The sequence below is a fragment of the Athalia rosae genome, chromosome 6, assembly GCF_917208135.1.
Source record: "Athalia rosae chromosome 6, iyAthRosa1.1, whole genome shotgun sequence".
Classification (NCBI taxonomy): Eukaryota; Metazoa; Arthropoda; class Insecta; order Hymenoptera; family Athaliidae; genus Athalia; species Athalia rosae.
In genome coordinates, this window is record NC_064031.1 from 14,111,286 (window position 1) to 14,132,045 (window position 20,760).

The 20,760-nt window shown below is 39.7% G+C and overlaps 1 protein-coding gene across 3 annotated transcripts; it reads right to left on the bottom strand.

The window, feature by feature from the left end:
- Positions 1 to 107: 107 nt before the first annotated feature.
- LOC105687797 (acyl-CoA Delta-9 desaturase-like) lies at positions 108 to 16,899 on the bottom strand. Of its 3 annotated transcripts, none has more exons than XM_048657345.1 (6): positions 16,695 to 16,899; positions 3,739 to 4,007; positions 3,517 to 3,647; positions 2,931 to 3,136; positions 2,243 to 2,428; positions 108 to 2,156 (listed from the first exon to the last, which is right to left on the bottom strand). In XM_048657345.1, the coding sequence occupies exons 2-6, from the start codon at positions 3,995 to 3,997 to the stop codon at positions 1,802 to 1,804; spliced, it is 1,137 nt and encodes a 378-aa protein (XP_048513302.1). In that variant the 5' UTR covers positions 3,998 to 4,007; positions 16,695 to 16,899; the 3' UTR covers positions 108 to 1,801. The 3 variants fall into 3 exon arrangements, with proteins under 3 accessions (XP_048513302.1, XP_012259113.2, XP_048513301.1); XM_012403690.3 differs by lacking the exon at positions 16,695 to 16,899 and adding an exon at positions 8,055 to 8,278; XM_048657344.1 differs by lacking the exon at positions 16,695 to 16,899 and adding an exon at positions 4,117 to 5,097.
- Between the last annotated feature and the right edge of the window lie 3,861 nt (positions 16,900 to 20,760).

The following is a 20,760-nucleotide window of genomic DNA, read 5'->3' on the forward strand; positions in this document are numbered from 1 at the left end:
GTATTTGGAGTCAACCAAAAATTCTCACCAGACGAATCGATCGAATATTGGGTTAGTGATTTTTGGGGAGGATAGGACGGATGAATAGGTTGATAAAAACAATGATGTTATAATAACAATAATTTACTTACAAATGAATGAAAAGATTCATATTCGAAACCGATAGAACAATCCTACCCACCTGCGGTACGTTGTACACGTTATAAGATGAGGATATATCAAAGTATAAAATCATTATCATTAGTCGATCATAACTACATTATAAATTATTAAACAGAGAAAATCTAGACCGAAGTTTTTTTTTTTATCACTTTTACTATGGTATATTATAATAGATAATATTAGCTATGTTACGAAGACATAATTGATCGTGTGCGTATATCCTATGCGAAATATAATTCAATCTTCGCGTTCAAATAATTATCGTATACGTATATCTACAGTAAATATAGAATAAAAAATCAGCATTCCTATTCGAACGTTTGATCGTCTATTGTTCGCGCGAGAAAAATTATTCTTAAAATTAGTACGGTAAATTTGCGCGACGTTCTACAAAAATCCTACGTTTCATCGAAGCCGTTCAAATTCCAATCAGCGAATTTCGTACTCTCTGCAATTGACGTGGGTTAGTCGATTGAACTTTTTTGCTTAAGCTAGTTGTATATAATTGTATATAGTGTGAATCAATTTTTTTTTCCCCACTCGAGACGAAGGTCAGGTAGATTTTGAGCATTGAATTGACATCTTTCGTTTGAATCGAGGTTATCTAAATGCGTTGAAGTTCTGATCAATATTTTTCTAAATATCTTCATCTACAGACACACGACGATAACTATTGCATGGTATATTTGTATATTAATATGCACGAGAACGTTGCATTATAATAGAAAGGCCTTTTTCCGATTCACGTGAACCAAACCAGAGAACAAAGTAAAAAAAAAAAAATAAAAAAAAAAACAATTACTTCCCGGCTTTTATCACAATTATTGATAAGGCAAAATTTCTAAGTGTATACATACACACGATACACATAATAGTTGTACGCAAACCACGAATCAATGTTAATTTTTTTAACTCTTTTATTCCGCTTATCGTTAATTAATTTTTTTTCTCCGATGTATCTGTTTAATATTTTATTTTCAGATTATCATCTTTCGCGATTTGTTTTTTTTTTTTTTTCTATCCTCGTTAGCGATAATCTTCGCACCTGTTTGACTAACAATAAACATTCCGTTTGAATACGCGAATTTTATAATACTTGTACAATGCATTATATCGCACATATATTTTGTACGTCTAGCGTAGTACTGTATATATACTTTTCATACCCTCGATTGATCGAATTCTAAATATCGAATCATATTCGGAGTTGCAGTGCCGATTTGTCTATCAGATTAAATGCAGGAAGTTTAATCGTGCGACCGATAAAACCTGTACGTTAGATAAAAGCCGAAAAACTGTAAGAGCGGTGAACACGAAAGAATAGGACATGAGATCTTCGTCGATGGCAGATACATTGACCTTCGGACAAATATGACGGGGCGCGATTCTTTGGTAGCAGCGATAATATCTGAAAGCAAATCTTGTTCATTGACGATCGATCATCGATCCCGAGCGGAGTTATGAATTGAAGTTATCAAACGATCTTCGAATGCCCTAATCTTCAAACATCCGGCACTGCAGGATCGACTTTTAGCAATTGAAAAAAAAAAAAAAGTTCACAAAAGAAACAAAAACAGACTGTGAAAACGGTACGCGTTGCGGTGAGCGAAGAAGCGTTCGTACAGGTTCGTCGGTCGAATCAAACCCCCTTCCTCTCTATGTGAGCGTCCGCAATGTCTTCCGAGTGCATGTCGGCGTCGCCCCAACCCCATATCGCACCCTCGTGAGAATGTCCGTAATGTTCGTTCTGTCGGGTTCTCGATCCGTCGCCGGTCCGCGCCGCCCTTTTATTGACCATTTCGATCGGTACGCTTTTCAGATCGTACGCCCAACCGACCCAAGCGAAGAAGTCTATCAATGCCGTGGAGAAATTAGCGCGATAGTTGCCGAGCTCGGCCGCCTTGTAATCCCAGGGGAATACGTGGTGGTAATTGTGCCAACCCTCGCCGAAGGCACCGACGGCTATGAGGAAGTCGTCCGTTGGACTGATCGAACTGGAACGAATAGAAATGCGTTATATTGTCGAATGTCGCGAGACGTAGACGGTGTGCGAATGATAGGGAATACGTATTGCGCTTACTCGTCGTACGGTTTCATGCCCCAGATATGGGCCGCTGAATTCACCAACCAAGTCAAGTTCAGAGACAGGGTGTAACGAAATACGGCCGCGCAGTACCAAGAATTCATCGCTGTTTCTCCCCAAAAGTGACAGGGCACCCACGTCGGTATGAGGAAACAAAATACGGGCATCAGTATCACGTAGAGTCTGAAAGAGAAAAATTGGTTGTGTGAAAATGTGTGGAGGAAAAATAATTCCGACTGGAGGAGATCGTTCGCGGGTATATGTTTTTCTGCCGAGATAGAAAAAAGCGAGCTCGTACACGTAAATGAACCAAGCGGGTCGCATCCGTTTACTGGAACTCGACGATCGTCGTGTTTGCAATTTTGCTTAGCGTGATGAAAAATTGCTGGTTAAAATCTGTTGTAAATTACCGTAGGTTACGAAAGTTTCTAATTACGGTGTAAGAGGCTATTCAAACGAAATGATAGTTGCAGTTGCCGCGTTGCCCGGAGGCGACTACCGAGCGAAATGAAGCCGCGGAATATATTATGTGTGCTGCACCACTTATGTATGACTCGCGACGACGTCGGAACTACACACGGTTGTCGAGGGGTCAACAAATTTTTTACCAGCATCTGCGGTAGCGTGAAAATTTCGTAACTCGAGTAACGAATATCGCTTTGTGACACGGGCTCGTATGAGATACCTTCTTTGCCAGACGACAACTGGGTCCTTTTCCAGATCACTGACATCCACAGTAGCTCCTTTCGTGATGACGTCCGGGTGCTTGCGGACCAGTAACCACCCTATGTGAGAGAAAAAGAAGCCCCTCTTCGCGTTGTGAGGGTCGGCGTTCGTGTCTGTGAATTTGTGGTGGACACGGTGATCCCGAACCCATTCGCTCAGGTGGTTCTGAACGAAAAATGGAAAATATCGGATCAATATGGGGCGGGGTGATTTTTGTTCCAGACATTTAACGCTGTGAAGGGATGTGTTGGAAATATTTGTCGGTTCAGAAGAGAATTCGCGGATCGTTCGTCCGTCTCGTCGGATCGTGACTTTCGAATCGTAAAGAAAATTCGCGTGAAGCTACAATGGATTGACATAAAAGCAGAGAAATCTGTTGACGATTTCATCATTTGATTAACGTCAGTTGTGATGGGAGTCGGACTTTCTATGGCGATTTTTTAACTGTCCTTGATCTTCTCTATGTACGGCGGCGACGCGCGTAAATCATCGAGATAAATTACCTTGTTATCGAATCTTTTTTGTATTTCGAAAATTTTCCTTACCTGGAAAGCCATCGTTTGGCATATCATTAGAAGAACGCGAAGAGGCCATTTCGCTTTGTAAGCTCTGTGCGCCCAAAGTCGATGAGCTCCTGCCGTGATTCCCACCGCACCGGTTGACGCCACCGTCATAGCTAGTTGAAAAAAATAAAGCGGATAATTGTTATTCCGGGATTCTTATCGCTGGAATAAGTATTTCAGAATTTTTTTGGGAATTCAGCTCACTCCAGACAAAGGTGAGGAGTTTCGCGCTCACGAAGAACAGGTAGATCCCGTACAGAGCGCCGAGGTGAAGGTACAAAAATGCGATCACATTGTGCCAGACTATTTTCCACTCGTAAGTTGTTTCATTTGATTCGCTTTTTTTTGCCACAGTCTTCGGCGTCGATGGCGTTGGTTCCGTCGATTTTTTTGATTGTCTAACGTCCTCCTGTGTCGCTTCTAGAAACAGCGTCGCCGTACTACCCAACAAGTTCGGCGCCATTCTCGTTAATCTGAAATTCGAATGGGAAAAAAATCTTTTAGTCACCAAGTAAATTTTACAATTTTGAATTTCGATAGTGCAGTTTAACGTGGATAAAAAGAACGTGCAATCAATCGTACTTAGAATTTTCTTTTCGAGGGGTGAGAAGGGCGGCGCTTATAATACCAATCAAATTCATTGTATGATAATCAAACGAGGCTATAGCCGTGTAAAATGTTGGTCGCTTATCGCAATTCCCGTTGAAATGAAAGTCCCATGATTGACGATCGAGGCGATGCGTCTAATCGTTGAACTATGACGACACGAATCCGTCATGAAGTGCAGATGAATTGACGATAATTACCACCTTCACTTTGATGGCTGTTCGTTTAATTCGATGCGAAATAACCGTTAACGAGATCTTTGAATTTCCGCGACGACGTGAGGTGGACACAAAATTTTGAAAATGCGAGGGAAAAAAAAATGGACAAGACCCGTGGCGTGGCACGCCTTGAAAATACGCCTTGCCATTGACGTTTCTATTCTCGCGATGCTTCTCGCCTTTTATCAGCTATTCGCATATTATGCGGAGAAATTGCAGCACACGCGGTCATCGGATGCAGTTCTCTCCTCCGTTCTACTTTTCGAGTAATAAATATCGTCCGTTTACTGCCGTCAGATCAAAACTGACGTTGATTCGCTTCGACGACCGATCAACATACATTCGTATAGAATTTGACACCGGGACTCTCCGATCTTGAGAGAGGCAGTCGACCCGATGGCAATGATCGTCGTCGAGGGACGCGAGAAAAGAAGACCGAGGAAAGAAAAAAGGAAGAAAGAAAGAAAGAAAGAAAGAAAAAAAAAATCGCACAGTTTACCCCAATCCGCGAAGTGTTACACGACTGTTCATAGTCTGAAAGGCTGAAAGGAAGTCCCGTTAGCGTTTCTATAGCCCGAACCTCACTGACCCATTTCCGTACGATCTTCGAAGTGTTTCCAACACCTTATAGCAAGTGCCTTTGCTTGTAGTTACATGATTAATAATACGCTGTGCACAACGGGTGACGTTTAAGTCGTTAAAAAGAAAGACTCTCCGCACATTCGCGTCGTCTGCACTCGTACTACGAATCTATAGAGTAACGTTTCAATAAATAGAATAAATGGCACAACATCTTTCGAATTTTCTCGACATTCATAATTCTAAAACTATCAAAAACAACGTCTCGATGCTAGTTTTGTATTTTTTTTTCTCTCTGGGCACAGGGTATATGAGTGTCTCAAAAAGAAAAAAAAAATGGATAAAAAAAAACGGAAGAGATTGCATCTACTCGTAAAAGATATCTATCGGTGTCGATGACCCACTGGTGTATGGTCCAGTAATTAAATATGACAATCTCACGTGAACGGTATAGACGTAAGATAAACAGCGAAACGGTACCTGACCAACTCTGAGGAATAAATTTATTCGGAACCGCCGCCACCGAATGTGGTAAAATTCGACTCGAATTACCAGACGCTTCGCAGTAGCGTGAAAGTACACGCAATCGAAATATGGACGGAAAAAAGTCCGCACCTTTTAACAACAGTTTTTGCATTGTCCTCTGAAATCCGTCTTTTTTTTTCACCCGGCAATCGGGTCAACTGGACGAGGAAGAGAATTTAGAATTCGAGCGTTCGCCTGGACCGGTTTGAATTGTAAAAATGAAAATCTGTAACCGTTTAGCCGTAACTGCAGGTGTCGATGACCCGACACACGAACGAACAGGTAGTTCGGTAAAAGTAAAATTATTCACACCCATCGTTGAACGAACTTAAAAATTATCCGTACATCGGTATACGATTTGTATCGGTCGCTGGATGAATGTGCGTGTATTTTTAAAAAAAACGGGACCTGGCATACAAATACGAATATAGTCGACAGCTGGAGATTGCGGAAGTTAAATGATCTCGCGATGGAAACAGGTTTTCGAAAAGGAGGTCATAGCGTCTTTGGGGTCACTGTCAACGATGTCGTACATACTACATTCTTATACCTTACTCCTGTATTGTACATGGACCACGTCACCGCAACGGCGAGGATCTCGACCGCAACGGATTCTCTCGCATCAAATAATAATCAGAAGGACCGGATTTCGATTATTCAAAAAATAATCAGCCCCGCGAATAATCTTACGATTTATGATGAGCACTTTTTGCTCGCCTTGTTCCGTTAAACGTAGAATAACGTTATCATTTTCAGTTTCATTCTCGACGGAGGAATTCAACTTGCAGCAAGTTTATACGAAATAATATACGTGTGTACCGGATAGCCGAAACTAATCGCCTGCAGAGTTGAAACGAGAGAAGTGATTCTTTTTTTATTTATTTATTTTATTTTTTCGTTTTCGTCAGGCTTATGTCACAACTCATTGCGTTTATCTTCTCATTACATGCACCGCGATTTGTAGATTATAGTATGTTACCGATTAAAAATTTCGCCGTTTTTAGCGTCACCAAAACCGATGTGAGCCGATATTGTGAAATGAAAGGCCACTTATCGACGTCCGGGAAATAGTTTTATTTCAATTACGGTACGAATTGCACAGGTGAATTGCACAAACGTACAAAAATTTCTCATAGCTTCGCGAAGATTATCGTAACGTCGTTACTTCATCCGACGACGAACGCGAAATTTAGTCGGCATATCGACTCGATCTCAGAAAATTTACGAAAACTTAACGACGTTTTAGGAGACGGGGGTCCCGGACTGTTCATCCGCCATAAAGAGTGAGATTGAATTATTTGAGAAAAATAATTACGCGATTAAATTCGGCACTGTGTAAAGGCGAGACCGAACTACTTGGAAATTCTATTTCAGAAACAAGTGTGAGATGGAGTATCTTTGATGAAATTTTCGAATAAAAAATCGTCCCATTCGGTCGACTCGCACAAATAAATTGAAATAATTGGAGCGACTTTAATAAACGCGCGTTAAGCTGTTGAAGCGATTGTATCAAAATACATTATGACAGCGATAAGTTACAGTAGATTTCGTAATATTTGACAAAAATTTCTCAAATTAAGAAATTTAGAATTATAGTCCACGGTAATTGATGATACAATATTATACAAATAGATATTATTTTCTCTGAAACATCAGGACTTTCTAAACCCTCTATAATTTATCGTAATGATACCTCCATTCCTAACTTGTACATTAAATGTAAACGCGTTAGAATCACGCGTTCGCGATTCTTCTCTGCGGCTCACGTCCCAGCCATCGGTATTTCGGCTCGATTTTTTTTTCCGTTTGTCAAATCGAAACGAAAACGTTCCAAAATTCCGAAAACTTTTGATTCAAAGTTAACGTAATTCTTACAATAAAAATTTTGTACACAGAATAATCTCCGTCTGAGGGTTGAATAAGAACGTCCAAGAATCGAATACATCGACGGCGGAGGAGTCAAACCGATCGAAAGGGAAAACGAATCCAAACCCGACGATCAGCGCGGATGTAATTGATTTCTAACCGCCCAATTATTGCATTAAAAATTTCAAACACGGGATCAGACCTGTGAGTATAATTATTGATTCCTTGACGGCTTTTTCACGACGATTTCTCGATATAATCACGCCTATTATACGGCAAACGTCCGTATCCGTCGCGTAAGGGAGATGCATTTCTCGGCCAACTATATGAGCCCGGTGCAGCGTATCGCTGTAACGCATTATGTGTCGTAGACATGGATTAGTGAGTTTCAAACTAGAAATCTTGATACGGTTTATTAACCTAATTTTCCTATACTCTCCAAGACACATGTTTAAGGATAAAGGATGCGCATTATTCCAAGTGATTACACGGTCTCACGAATACGCGTCGAACTATGGGTATACATAGATTTTATATCTTCCGCACTCTTCCGTGCGATAAAATCTCACAGAATATGTCATCATCGTCCCGGGTAGAGGGTACGTAATGACCCTTCATTATGTAATCTACGTAACATTTCTTTCAACGATAAATTTGAAGAAAAAAAAAAAAATTGGCTGTTTTTGAATTTTTTTTACCATCGGGAAAGATAAGGGTGACACTTACTTGGTGTGTGTGTGTGTGTGTGTATTCTGCTAAAATTGATATTCGGCGCAGGGCACACTACGCGTTTTTAGAAACGATCGCTGCGACAGTAATGCCGGTGGACTACGTAGCGGGGTTGAAAACGCGAATTGTTTGAAATAATTCCACCGGTTGACCTGCGGCGGAGTGGCAGAAGAGCACGTCTTCAAGTTTCAGAGTTCACTGTAAAGTACCTGAGCAGGTAGCCCATTTATTAGCTTCGCTCTACTCCCCGCAAGTAAAAATGAAACGAGCCGCCCCTCTTTGCAAGAAGTGAAATAAGATAAGGTTCGAATGCTGCAGCGTACGTCCCCCTCCGATCGTTCTCTCCTTTTCTCCTACTTCCCCTCTTTCTCCTTTTCGTCCTCCTCCTTCTCCTCCTTTTCCAACGCCGCAGTGACAATCGGCAAGGAACTATCCGCACAAGCTGGGGATATCTTCATCTTTTACTCGAGAATGAATTTCCCCTACTTTTTCATCGCATCGTTCAATCTACACACATTCCATCGGTATGTTATGCGGTTTTCTGTTTCGTGATCATCGTGTCATTTATTTTTCTATCAACTGCGCCAGGTTTTTTTGATACTCTTTTTTCGTTTTTTTCTACTATTGGCAAAAGATTTCTGCAGCGCTTACACGCGTCCACATATTTTGCTCGGTCTCCGTGTGGCTCGAACTAGAATTTCCAAAGTAGACCGACACTTTTCCTCGAATACTCCTGAATACGAGTGGAGGAGGCAGATCAGTTTCAATTCAATCGCAATGTTTGACTCAACGACCATCATCACCTATGAGTTTATTATTTTTCCACCGATTGTACAGAAAAAGTTGTGCGTGAGATTTTTGTTCACGAAAAGAAAAGAAGCATCGTAGCTCGTCATCGTAGGATGAGAAAGAAAAATGGACACCTCGGTAAATGCAGTTTTTAGAAAATAAAAAAAAAATTAATCGGTTCGGGAAGATTTTTGGGATTTTTCGAAGTGATTCTCGATAGATACTTTGGAGATTCACAAGATGCCAGGTTTGGAAGTTTTTTCAAATTCTGATTCAGAACAAATAGAAAATTATAGTCGGTCGAGTTCAGTTCAGATACGTGGTAGAGTCTTCAATTTGCGTAGTTCTTATCTAGCTTCGGATGAGGTAATTGTTAAGGAAATATCCGTAGATGTAACGAAAATCGTTAGCAACACAAATACCCATTCCTGAAAGACAATAATTGCAACCACGAATTTTTGACTTCGCATACGTATCTACATCGTATTTACGTAAGGTGATCAACTTTCGTTGAACATTTTTCCAAGTAAGTATAATAAGAGCACAGAAATTATCGCGCTATTCAAAAAATTATAAAATCGTTCGATCGAACTGTTTGGAATTTCTGTACGATGATAATCATACTTTCAATAGCAAAGTGTCATGAACGGAGTAAGGAAGTAGAAGAGAAAAAAAAAATACTCAAACAAATGGACGTCGATTGAAATAGTGAATTGAAAATTAGGTTACAAAAGGTTGAAGCGATGCACCCGTTCATAACCGTCGCATATTGAACGTTATAAGCTAATGCATAGATGAATAATTTTTCTTATGAGTCAGAATTTGTTTTTTCGTTACTTTTTTTTCCTTTTTTTTTTTTTTTTGAATTAACAATTTCCAGATCACATTTGCGCGATAGAAATATCAGCGGAAGGTTGAAGATTCCACGGATCGTGCGAGAAGCAAAAAAATTATGTAGGGAGCCGCGGATTTTGGTTGTTCCCTCGTTAGTTATTTCTTGCACGTCTATATATTCATCCCGTCGCCCGGTCATCTGAAGGTTTCGTCTCTTTTGGAATTGAGAACGTCGTCGTGGTCTACGTGGGTACTCGGAATTACTAACCTGGACTTGAACTCCGAGCAAGGTTGGGAAAGGGCGAAACTAAAAGGAGACGACGGACGGATGAGAGAACAAGCGACGGAATGAGAAATTGAGATGAAAAAAAAAAATTTAACGAATCGTAGTAACTGAACCCGTACGAAACGAGCTGGGAATGAAATTAAAAAAATTTCAATTCTAAAACTGGATCACTCGAATGATACCATAAATATTACAGTACGTCACACGTGACTCGTCATACTCAATAAGAATAATTAAAACTTATTTAAATAATTAATCTATTACACGTGCGTTTCACCCGGGCGTGCGTTTTTCCGCGTTCGTCTGAGCGAAGATGAATTTAACGTAAGACTGCGGTGTGTCCCCCGATATAGTAACGATAGTATTTCCATTTTGGAGAGAAAAAAAAAAAAAGAAAATATATCCCTCCGAACCTTGAGAGTCCGATAGTTAGTCATTGTTTCCACGGATAGTCAGACGCACGTATAATTGCGAACCGCGGTCAACAACATCTGCGTTATACCGGTTAAATATTTGTGCGGTATAAACTTCGAGGTATGAGTCCCGAGATCACACGATGGTCTCGTGTTTCCACGGATTATTTACTGGGTGTGCCCCCGTACCGTGGAATCGGTTTTTCTGGAAATTTCACCCGAACTGGTTGCACCTTCAGACGTAAGAATGCAGCTAGCGAAGACGCGATCCAAAATAATTAAGAAATCGATGAATTTATAGCTTTTTCCAAAATCCATCGGATTCCTGCCTGTACACTTCCTACAAGTCCAATTGCTGACAAATCGGAGAGCGGAAAGAAGAAAAAAAAAAAATTTATTCATTAATACGGATTAATGCAGTATTTGCAGCATTGAACCGTAACCTATTAACATTGAAAGTGCATAAGTGCTTTTGAATTCTGTGCGTTCGTATTACGCACGAGTTCACAGCCTCGAACTATATAACCTCAAGTGCAGCAACAACTTTCCACCATTTGTTGGGACGAAACAAAGAAAAGAAAGAAAAAAATCGAAAGAAAGAACTTCTACATTCAGTAATAACTCGTCGATTAATCGTTGATAATTGCTCTGACTGAAAATAACTCTGCAAACGCCACCTGTTTCACAGCGTCGCGACTTGCTACATAGTAAGCGTGTTTTGAAAATGTAAAAGAAGAAAAAATGAAAATTAGCTCGCGGCGGATAACGCTCGATGTGCACAAGCTTAGGTTGTATTAGGCTTGTAACGTATGTATAATGAAACAGTGTCCGTATGCTAAGTAAGGCGCATACGTAATTCAACGGTCTAATGAATCTTGGGTCGGTCTGATCAGATGCATGTTAACTTATTATATCGCCTCTTCTGCTAATGCCCTCGTTGATATTTCCCCCGGTGAAGCTACGCGCACATATCCATCCGTGGAAAATTAATCATTACCATGTAAGTGACGATCAATAATCGAATAGCCGAAAGAGAAAGCGTGTCACGAGATCAGAAGACGAGATTTTTCACGAGTCATGGTACCCGTCTCCATCTCGCGCTTTACACACCTTAAAGGGTAAAAGCTTCGATTAGCTTTTCCGCGAGCGAAATTCGCTCGACGCCGCAGACAAAAATTAGACTCGGTGGGAATTTGGAGAATTCCGCTATCGATTCGTTTCAACACAAAAATGTTAAACAGATGGCAAATAAGAAGAGGAAAAATTTGGTTTCCCATTGATTTTCGAATATTTTCCGTCAATGAACCGAGCTTTAATATTTGTTGAAACTTTATCATTGATCCAACAGTCTTGACATTCTCACACAAACATTAGATCATGACGGATGTAATGCTCGGCACACGCGAACTTATTTACTCTAACGAATAGTTATTCACCAGGTTCTCGACGTCGGATTGCATAACATTGTCTGAAGAGGGAAGATGAAAAATAATTCACGACCGAATAATTGAAACCGAAAATGTGCGTAGTATCGATTCAGCAATTTTTCGTATCGAGTATTCTATGCTATTCTCATTTATTTTGATCTCGGGAATCCGAATCTGGAAAAATTGACGTCGAGTTCGAAAAATATTTTGAAAAAAGTGGCCCCTTTGACATGGGATGCCCCATACGCGTGCCGACGTGCCACTGGAAGCACGTAGTACAGCAACCTCGGGATCAGGATCCTCAAAAATAATCTCGACCACAAGGTCAGTCGAAAGATGACTTTTTTTTTTCTTAGGCTGTATCATTGATGAATTGAAATGGTTAAGCATTCTGAAAATGCCCCAGAATCGCGGTTGAATAATAGCCTCCGACGTTGCAAACGAGTTCGAGACATCAGATGTGTAAAGATTTGAACAAACGTTCACTGGAAGACATTGAGTAATTATTGGTGAAGGAATATCCCGATGACTATCAATTATCACAGGCCGACTTACATCGGAGTTTCGAATCTTTAGAGAACTCGTAAGCTACATAGGTATAACGTTGAAAAATGGGACTTGCTGTTGAGTTTTTTTGTTGCCGCATAACGTTCTATTCATCGTTTGTTCGACGTTAGATCACGTAGGTACGTGTTTGTTCGTACTACTTTTCGAAAGTAGAGTCAGACGTGGGTTTAGACGGTGTGATGAGACGGAGATAAAAATATTCGTGTGCCCGTGCAATTCACCTCGGGCGATTCGTTCGAATCGAGTCTCGAGATTGTGGTGACAAATTTTTCGCTCATTTCTTTCATCTCGAATCGCCTCTGAACTCAGACAAAAAAGAGCGGGCCTTTTCCATTTTTGCCATCGTGAATCGAAATCGCGGCTATTTTCTCGGGTGACCATCACCTTTTTAACGAATATATCGTTAGTTTTTTTCTAGGGGCGATCTCAAAGAAGTTAAAAAAACAAAAAGAACAAAATTTCTGCACGAAATTCGTTTCGTTTCATCCGTACATCGCCCATAGGGCCTGGCTTCATTCGTGCGACGGAAAAGCAATTTCCCACGTCGATCGCTGTGCCTATTCCACCTTTACTCCTTATCATTAGCAAATGTTATGCAACTGGAATTCTTTTATTTCTTTCTTCTATTTCCTGGGTGTAAATGCGTCACTTCTCTATCGGTGGCGACAACAGTTCACACGTGAAGCGTACTTTTCATGTGCCATAGTCATGCGAATCGTTTGATTGATTGGAATTCTCATAATAGAGATCGATGCGAAAAGGTAAAAAAAAAAAAAAATAGAGAAAGAACATATTTCGACAACGTCAATCCCATCAGCCATGTGATCGTCACACCTTATGCGCCGAAGAATCTTTTGTTTCTAACACGCAGTCGACGCGATCGCTGCACATCTGCATATACGCACAAGAAATAAGTGGGTTGGAAACATTAACAATAGAAATTTCAATAATTTCATTTTACTCACGGCTAAGTAGGTACGCCGCTATATGCAATTCTGACACGTAGATGAGCGAAGATGTTGACGAATTCTTTTTTTTTTTTTATTTTCCATCTATTGGATTTCTTTCGATAATTGAATATTCAAATACGACAGCATTCTAGAAGAATTTTTCGCTGATCCTTCCTTACATTTTGAGGTGAATCGTTGCCCAAGCCCTCGATAATACGGCAAGCTAAAATGCTGAAACCTTTTTTCGCGTAACCAACAACAGCCGCGTAGCGGTGCCATCGATTTGCCCGATACCTATATAATATTCAAGTTTGTACCGTTATTCCAATGTATAGCAGATGCACATCCTCGCAGCGGAATATAGGCTATGGGTTTCTGGGGTGAATTCCAAGTTTTATTCGACACGCATTAATCAGATCCAGATCCACACAGAAACCTATCGGATCTTCTAGGGTCGCTAAGATCCTCACGGTTTTTGGAAGTGTGCTTCAGTCGCTTTCGGGTCTCAGTATTATTTCCCAAAACCAAAAGTGGACACAGCGGGGGCGAGTATCGCTAATTGTTTCTTGTAAATTATGAATGGAACGAAATCAAAAGAAGTATCGAGAAAAAATTCATCTCACGCGTCAGGCAGAAGGGTGAGGTGCTCACCTACCTCTGCGCTTAGAAGGTGATTATTACGCATGCTGATACATGACCCTTTCACATGCAAATTGGGACCAAAATTTTTGGTGCATAGATTTTTCCACAATATTTGGCACACACGCAACTAAAATATAAGCCAGCGTAAATCATGCGGAGTTTGAAAGGTGAATACATAATGGTAATCCTTTTAACGTGTGTATTTTTGGTCACGTTTTTCAGTCGTCCACCACGTACTATAATTTTTGGGTTGAATATTTCGTCTTTTCATCGACACTTTGGATGTACTTCATCGCCTGAATTTCGATTCGTTATTTGACGAATTCAAAAACCGTTGGTAATTACGAGTCAAACTATCTCATCGTCACGGTTCCACGCAGCAATTTTTTTTAATCTTATTTTTTTCAAACCTACAACAGGAGAGAAAAATTGCTGCAAAAAATCCGAGTTCATCTTCACGGTTCTTTGTTTGTTTCTACATAAGATACGTCTGATCCGTATATGTATAACCGTTACAGTTATCTGGTCTTGAACTTGCTCAGAGCCGTCTGCTCCCTTCTCCTCTTATTTCCCTTCACTCTTTAATCTACAGATATTGTTTCTCGTAACGGGTTGAATTCCGGATTCGATGACGTTGTCTTTGAAATAGTATTTCAAGATTTGTTTTTTTTGGTAGGTGTGTAACAGTAACGGAACAGCATAAGTAGACGCTTTCGTATAAATCACATAAATAAATTTTACTTTCTACAAGTGGATTCCGGTAGCGACCTCGAGAACGGTTGATAGATACCAAAATTCGAAAGAGAAAAAAAAAGATACGAATCAAGCGAACGTGGATTAGGATAGTGGATTACGAATTTCGTTCAATACTCCGGCCACACGAACTGGCTCTGGGCAATTAATATATTGAAATTTTAATTACCGCCAAGTTTGACGTGTTTTATATCCACTCAATAAATATACATATCCAGTCCTAATATCCAGATAACACGTCATACTTATCTACGACAAAAATAATGAAAATAATATTAACAATCGTTACACATCGATCTGTTGAAGGGTGCTTATACATTGGGGTGGGTTGGGAGAATTTTTTTTTAATTTTCTTAGCGTGGGGACAAAATTTGTACCTTATAAAAAAAGGAAATTTTTTCCACCTAATGATTACTCGATTCATTGCTCCAGTAGATGATTTTGGCTTTCAGATTTGAATTCCTGAGCTGATTACATGTGAGACTACTTTTGAAGAAGCAAAAAAAAATCGATATTTGAGCAAGATATAAAACATTCTTTTAATTGTATTTAATATGCTTTTCTTACGTATTTTGACCTCAGGAATCCGAATCTGGAAGAAAAATTAATCAATCTTTAAAATTGACCGAGTTATCGCCAATTTTCAGCTTTTTGGGGTCAAAAATTAAAAATTGATTTTTTAGTCTATCTTAATGTAATTTAAGCTCAGGAATCCGAATCCGAAAGAAGAATTGATCTATCTTAAAAAATGACCGAGTTATCCTCATTTTTTCGCATTTTTTGGCATAAATTTGAGGATATCTCGAAGGGAAAAAATCGTAGCTCAATTTAGACAACGGATTCGTGTTCGTGAGGTCAAACTACATAAGAAAAGTGCCATACGATCAATTTTAAAAAATAAAAATTTTTGGCCAAAATTTGAAAAAATCGTAAGGGGTACCCCTTGGAAAAATCTCAAATTTTGGCCAAAAATTTTTATTTTTAAAAATTGATCGTATGGCACTTTTCTTACGTATTTTGACCTCAGGAACACGAATCCGTTGTCTAAATTGAGCTACGATTTTTTCCCTTCGAGATATCCTCAAATTTGTACCAAAAAATGCGAAAAAATGAAGATAACTCGGTAATTTTTGAAGAAAGACCAATTTTTCTTTCAGATTCGGATTCCTGAGCTCAAATTACATTGAGATAGACTAAAAAATCAATTTTTTATTTTTGACCCCAAAAAGCTGAAAATTAGCGATCACTCGGTCAATTTTAGAGATCGATGAATTTTTCTTTCAGATTCGGATTCCTGAGGTCAAAATACGTAAGAAAAGCATATTAAATCCAATTAAAAGAATGTTTTATATTTTGCTCAAATATCGATTTTTTTTGCTTCTTCAAGAGTAGTCTCACATATAATCAGCTCAGGAATCCAAATCTGAAAGCCAAAATCATCTACTCATGCAATCGATCGAGTAATCACTGAGTGGAAAAAATTTTTTTGCTGGCAGCACCCCCCATCATTCAAAAAACGAGTTAGCTACTTCAAAATATCAAGTAAAAAATTTTTTCCACATTTGAAAAAGTTTCTTTTTTCATGAGGTCCAAATTCTGTCCACATGCTAAAAGAATAAAAAAAAAAACTTTCTTTTAACCCACCCCATTATACGTATAGGAATACATAATATACGAAATCAATTGCATCAAATTGTTTAACAAATCAAGATTTATTATAAATCATTCACAAATTGTATAGTATACATCTACGTAATATGCGTAATAATAACGATGATGATAATAACAATAACAATAATAATACTATGATAAAATAATCTGAAAAGGCGATAACTTATAATAGGTAGAGCCGAAAGCGTTGAATTTGAAAGCAACGTTTTTTTCGTTTTTGATATAATTGTCTATGAATGATAATAATTACGATGCTACAATGCATGGGGTGTATAATAGCAATAGATTAAAGTGTCTTTCGTTACCAATTATTACGTGATCTATGGAACGTCGTTTCACCTAGGTTGATATTTTTTGATCGCGAATCGAACATCGCACCAATGATTATCGAATGAGTCTATTTTTTTTTTTTTTTCTATCGTCGATCATAGACCGCCGCAGAATATAATTGAGAAAAAATGGGAAAAATATCGTGGGAAGTATCAATTCGGAATGTGAAGATAACGACGGACTGCAGAGAACTGCGAACAGCGCCGTTGCACAGACGGGCCGATGTTAAAATGCCCCGAAGCTGGTTCAAGTGCTTCGAATATTCTGGAAGTGAAGGATAAATCGACAACCAGCCGCGAGGCTAACTAAAACCGTCTGGTGCTGCCGTTGCAACGTTTCGATGAACTTGGAACACGTCGGTAGAGCAGAAGATGCATCGTGCTTTTTTTTATCACTCAACAATCTAAGGGATCGATGCGAAAGGGGTGCGAGCAAAGGGTGCGAGTAATGCAACTTGAAATGTTACCGAAAGTTGGTTTTTACGGACATGGAAAACGCGCAGATTTCTCTAAAAAACCACAACTCTGTGAATGTAGATTGAAAATGTACTTTCACCCTTCGCGGGCTCACCCCCGCCCTCGACTTTCTTCTCCAACACGCGTGTTGGTAACCACCGAAAAGCCGACTGCAGATTACTTGAATACCGAAAGCGACGCGGATAGCGATTTTTCGTGACTCACGCGTTTAGGGGTTGGTAAAAGAATAGGGGTTTATGACGCAGTTCAATCCGAATCAGAAATGTCCTGTTCCTATGGAAGAAAAAAAAAAAATTCAGAATGAATTATCTGTCTCTACGAATCGTCGTTCAAATTTGCCAAGAATTTGAACATCGGATGGATCTGTAAAATCGACTGCACCATATCCGCTATGAGATATCTCCCACGATACTTATATTCAAGCAGGGTCAGAGTGAATTGAAAATTAGTTTGATACTGTCGAATTAACGCCTTCTGAAGACTGACTCACTCGATTCACGGGAAAACCTCGCATGATTATCGCGATGAAGTAATGAATGATGTCAAGCTGCATGAGCCGCAATTGCACGTTTCATCTTTATTATTCGGGACAGATATTCTGTAGGCTTCGTAGAAACGTAGAAGAGAAAGTTTCTAACACCACCTTCGCCGAGGTCTCACCTGGTGCGTAAAAAGTGTCAAAAAAATAAATAAAAGTTTGTTTCAAGTAAGTTCAAGAGTGTATTCGTCGAGATCAACAACCTTCACATCGATATTTATAAGAATATTTTCCTAAAAACTTCACAAAATAAGCCTTCTCTCATAATGATCCCTCAATTTCAGGTGGGAGAGGATCCATCTTCGATCAATTATTCGTGAATGGATTTTTATCCATCGGTATCGCAGTTGAGATGACAATTTTCAACGCGTCAGACATTATTTCGGAAAAAAATCGAACCCTCGTTTCGAAGATCGTTATTTTGAGACCGCTCGTGAGGAAATTCGGTCCGATTTCCTTCTGTGTGTAGGTAATTGATTTTCCTTGCCATCGGATGGCTTTGCCAATTGGTCAACGTATTTTCTCAGTAATCCCACCTGCAACGCGTGCTTAGAATAACAGGTCACCATGTGAAATGAAACACGTACCAATGCACATACGTATGTATACCTTTTTGCATATCGAATCGTTAATCGATAAAGCATCGATCACCAGTTATTGACACTATTTAGATGTACACAACCGTTGACGAACAAAAGCCAACGGCGCCGCGAACGAATCAACTTGCGAAATTTTTCTGCGTACAAAAATTGAAAGTACGGAACGGATTTCGTGTCTGGATTTTCCGATGCGTTTCGAGTTCCAGGGAAAAAAAAAAAATGCTCGACGTGCTCGTAAAATTCTCACGCGTCTATACGCGATTCCACCTATGCGAACGATTGCGAGACCGCGCGGTACGACTCGGGCATTTTTAATGTCCGACGAAGAAAAATTGCGCCGCGAAAATTAGCGAAGTTTCGCGGCATGAAAGGTTGACGAAAATACTACCCAGTCGCACGTGATCTGGTGCATAATAGTTCCCTTGCACGGTATATCTTTTGAATACTATTTTTTTATCTGCAGCTACGCTTTTCATCGCGATAACGTTGCATGACCTTCGATCCGAAGGCTGTAGACAGCACGCTATCCAAATACGCGCGCACAATATTATCGGGGAACTAGCGGTATCCGACGTGGGATGCACAATCTTAACGTACAGACCGTCGTCACCGGTTCTACGCATTTCCATTTTCCATGATAAAAGGAAAACCGATGGTTTAGAAACCGGAGAAACACTGGCTATATCGATTGATTGAATAAAAGCTTTTCGATTTGTCGGAGATTTGTGAGAACTCAGCAATGATTCGGTAATTACCGAACCTTTGTACCGGAATAAATCTGTTCTACTACTTTTTTACACCAGTTCGATGGTGATTTTCGACCCACCGGAATCGTTTATATTTTTCTGGTTTTTACGCTCGAGCTTTTGTCCATACTGCGAGGGTTGTTGAGAGTACATTTCAGATGTTAAATACAGTGGTTGTACAATCATTGTGGAAAATTTTCATCGCACAGCATCGACGTTCGAAAAGATCTCGTTTCGGTTAGAACTGCGATGAAGCTCGACTGAACAGATCGGTGTCGTCCCAAACGCGCGGATTGAATTGGCTGTCAGTCATCATCTGCGAACATGGTAAAATGATAATTACCGATGTGAGTCATGGTAGAAGAGAAAAAAATTCAAGGAGTTATACGACAGGTCCATTACACGCGATTTCATCCAACAATTCGATAGAAACCATTTTTGTATTATATCTAAACAAAAATGGCAACGAAGAGGAAGAATTTGAGCTGCTCAGAAGGTGATTTTTTACAAGTATTAGTCGGAGACACTTTCTCAGAGTGACGCCACCGTGTCCAACATCAGCATCGGAGCATGATGTTACACCAGCATGACACCATCAACTAGAACTCCTTCCTCCTCGCTCGTCATATCCTTTCCGCACTGGATTATTACCATTATCGTTGTGTTGTTCATTTTTCAATTTTATTTTTTTTTTCAGATTAGGTCACCGCTGAAAGCATGTACCTACGCAGGACTCGAAATGAATTATTACCAACATCAATATCTTTGAATAAAGTTGTACGCTCAAGCCAAGGGCAACAAAAATTTTTGTCAAAGTGTGGAATTTTTTTTAAACTTGGAAACGCAGTTTCTTCTCATCCCATGACATGTTTACAGCATTTCCAACCCTCTCAACCCCTCGAATTGATGTACAAATAGAAAGAAGCTCGAGATACCGGAGAAATGTGGATCTGAAATTCCACTCCAGTTAATTTGGATAAAGTGATAACGCTCTGAGACAAAACAAAAAATCTGCTGTCGTCGATCTGGGGTTTTTCATCATAAAATTTATTCATACAAGTTTACACTGTCAGGAATTGAAAAAAAAAAAAAATGCTTCGGACCACTACGGGAGGTACGGGGCTAATTAATAAAATATGGAAATAACAGGTCGTTTGTTTTTTCTTACGACTCCACGACTCGTTCGGAGGGTGGAAAAATAATTAAGTAGTTGAGGTGACCTCAGCCAGGTCGATTTGCCGGGGAACAGTCGACATGAATGTAATGAACTTTTTACTACCGCTCGCTACTCAGGCTTGCAATGTAATTACGATAACGCTTGGTTTGTTTCCTTTATTTTTTTTTAGAAAGTCAACGAATGCAGCTGTAGGTAGAGAGGCGATCGATCCTACGAACTATGAAGCACGTGAGCTATTACAAAGCTGCGTAGGCATCCGATAATCGTACGACGTATACACGGGGAAAACGATTTGAAAGGAAACTCGAAGAAACAGATAGCGTGAGAACAATTTTTTTTTTTTTCTGATCTTGAATCGAATTTGATCTAAAAAAAATTGAAATGCACTTCGTTTTCGGACGCTCGTTTTCATGAGCAGAATCGAATGCAAAACTTGCATATTTTTGTTTTGAGAATATATTATTATAACGTGGCAGAGGGGCAACTACGCTGGCTCATTCATAGC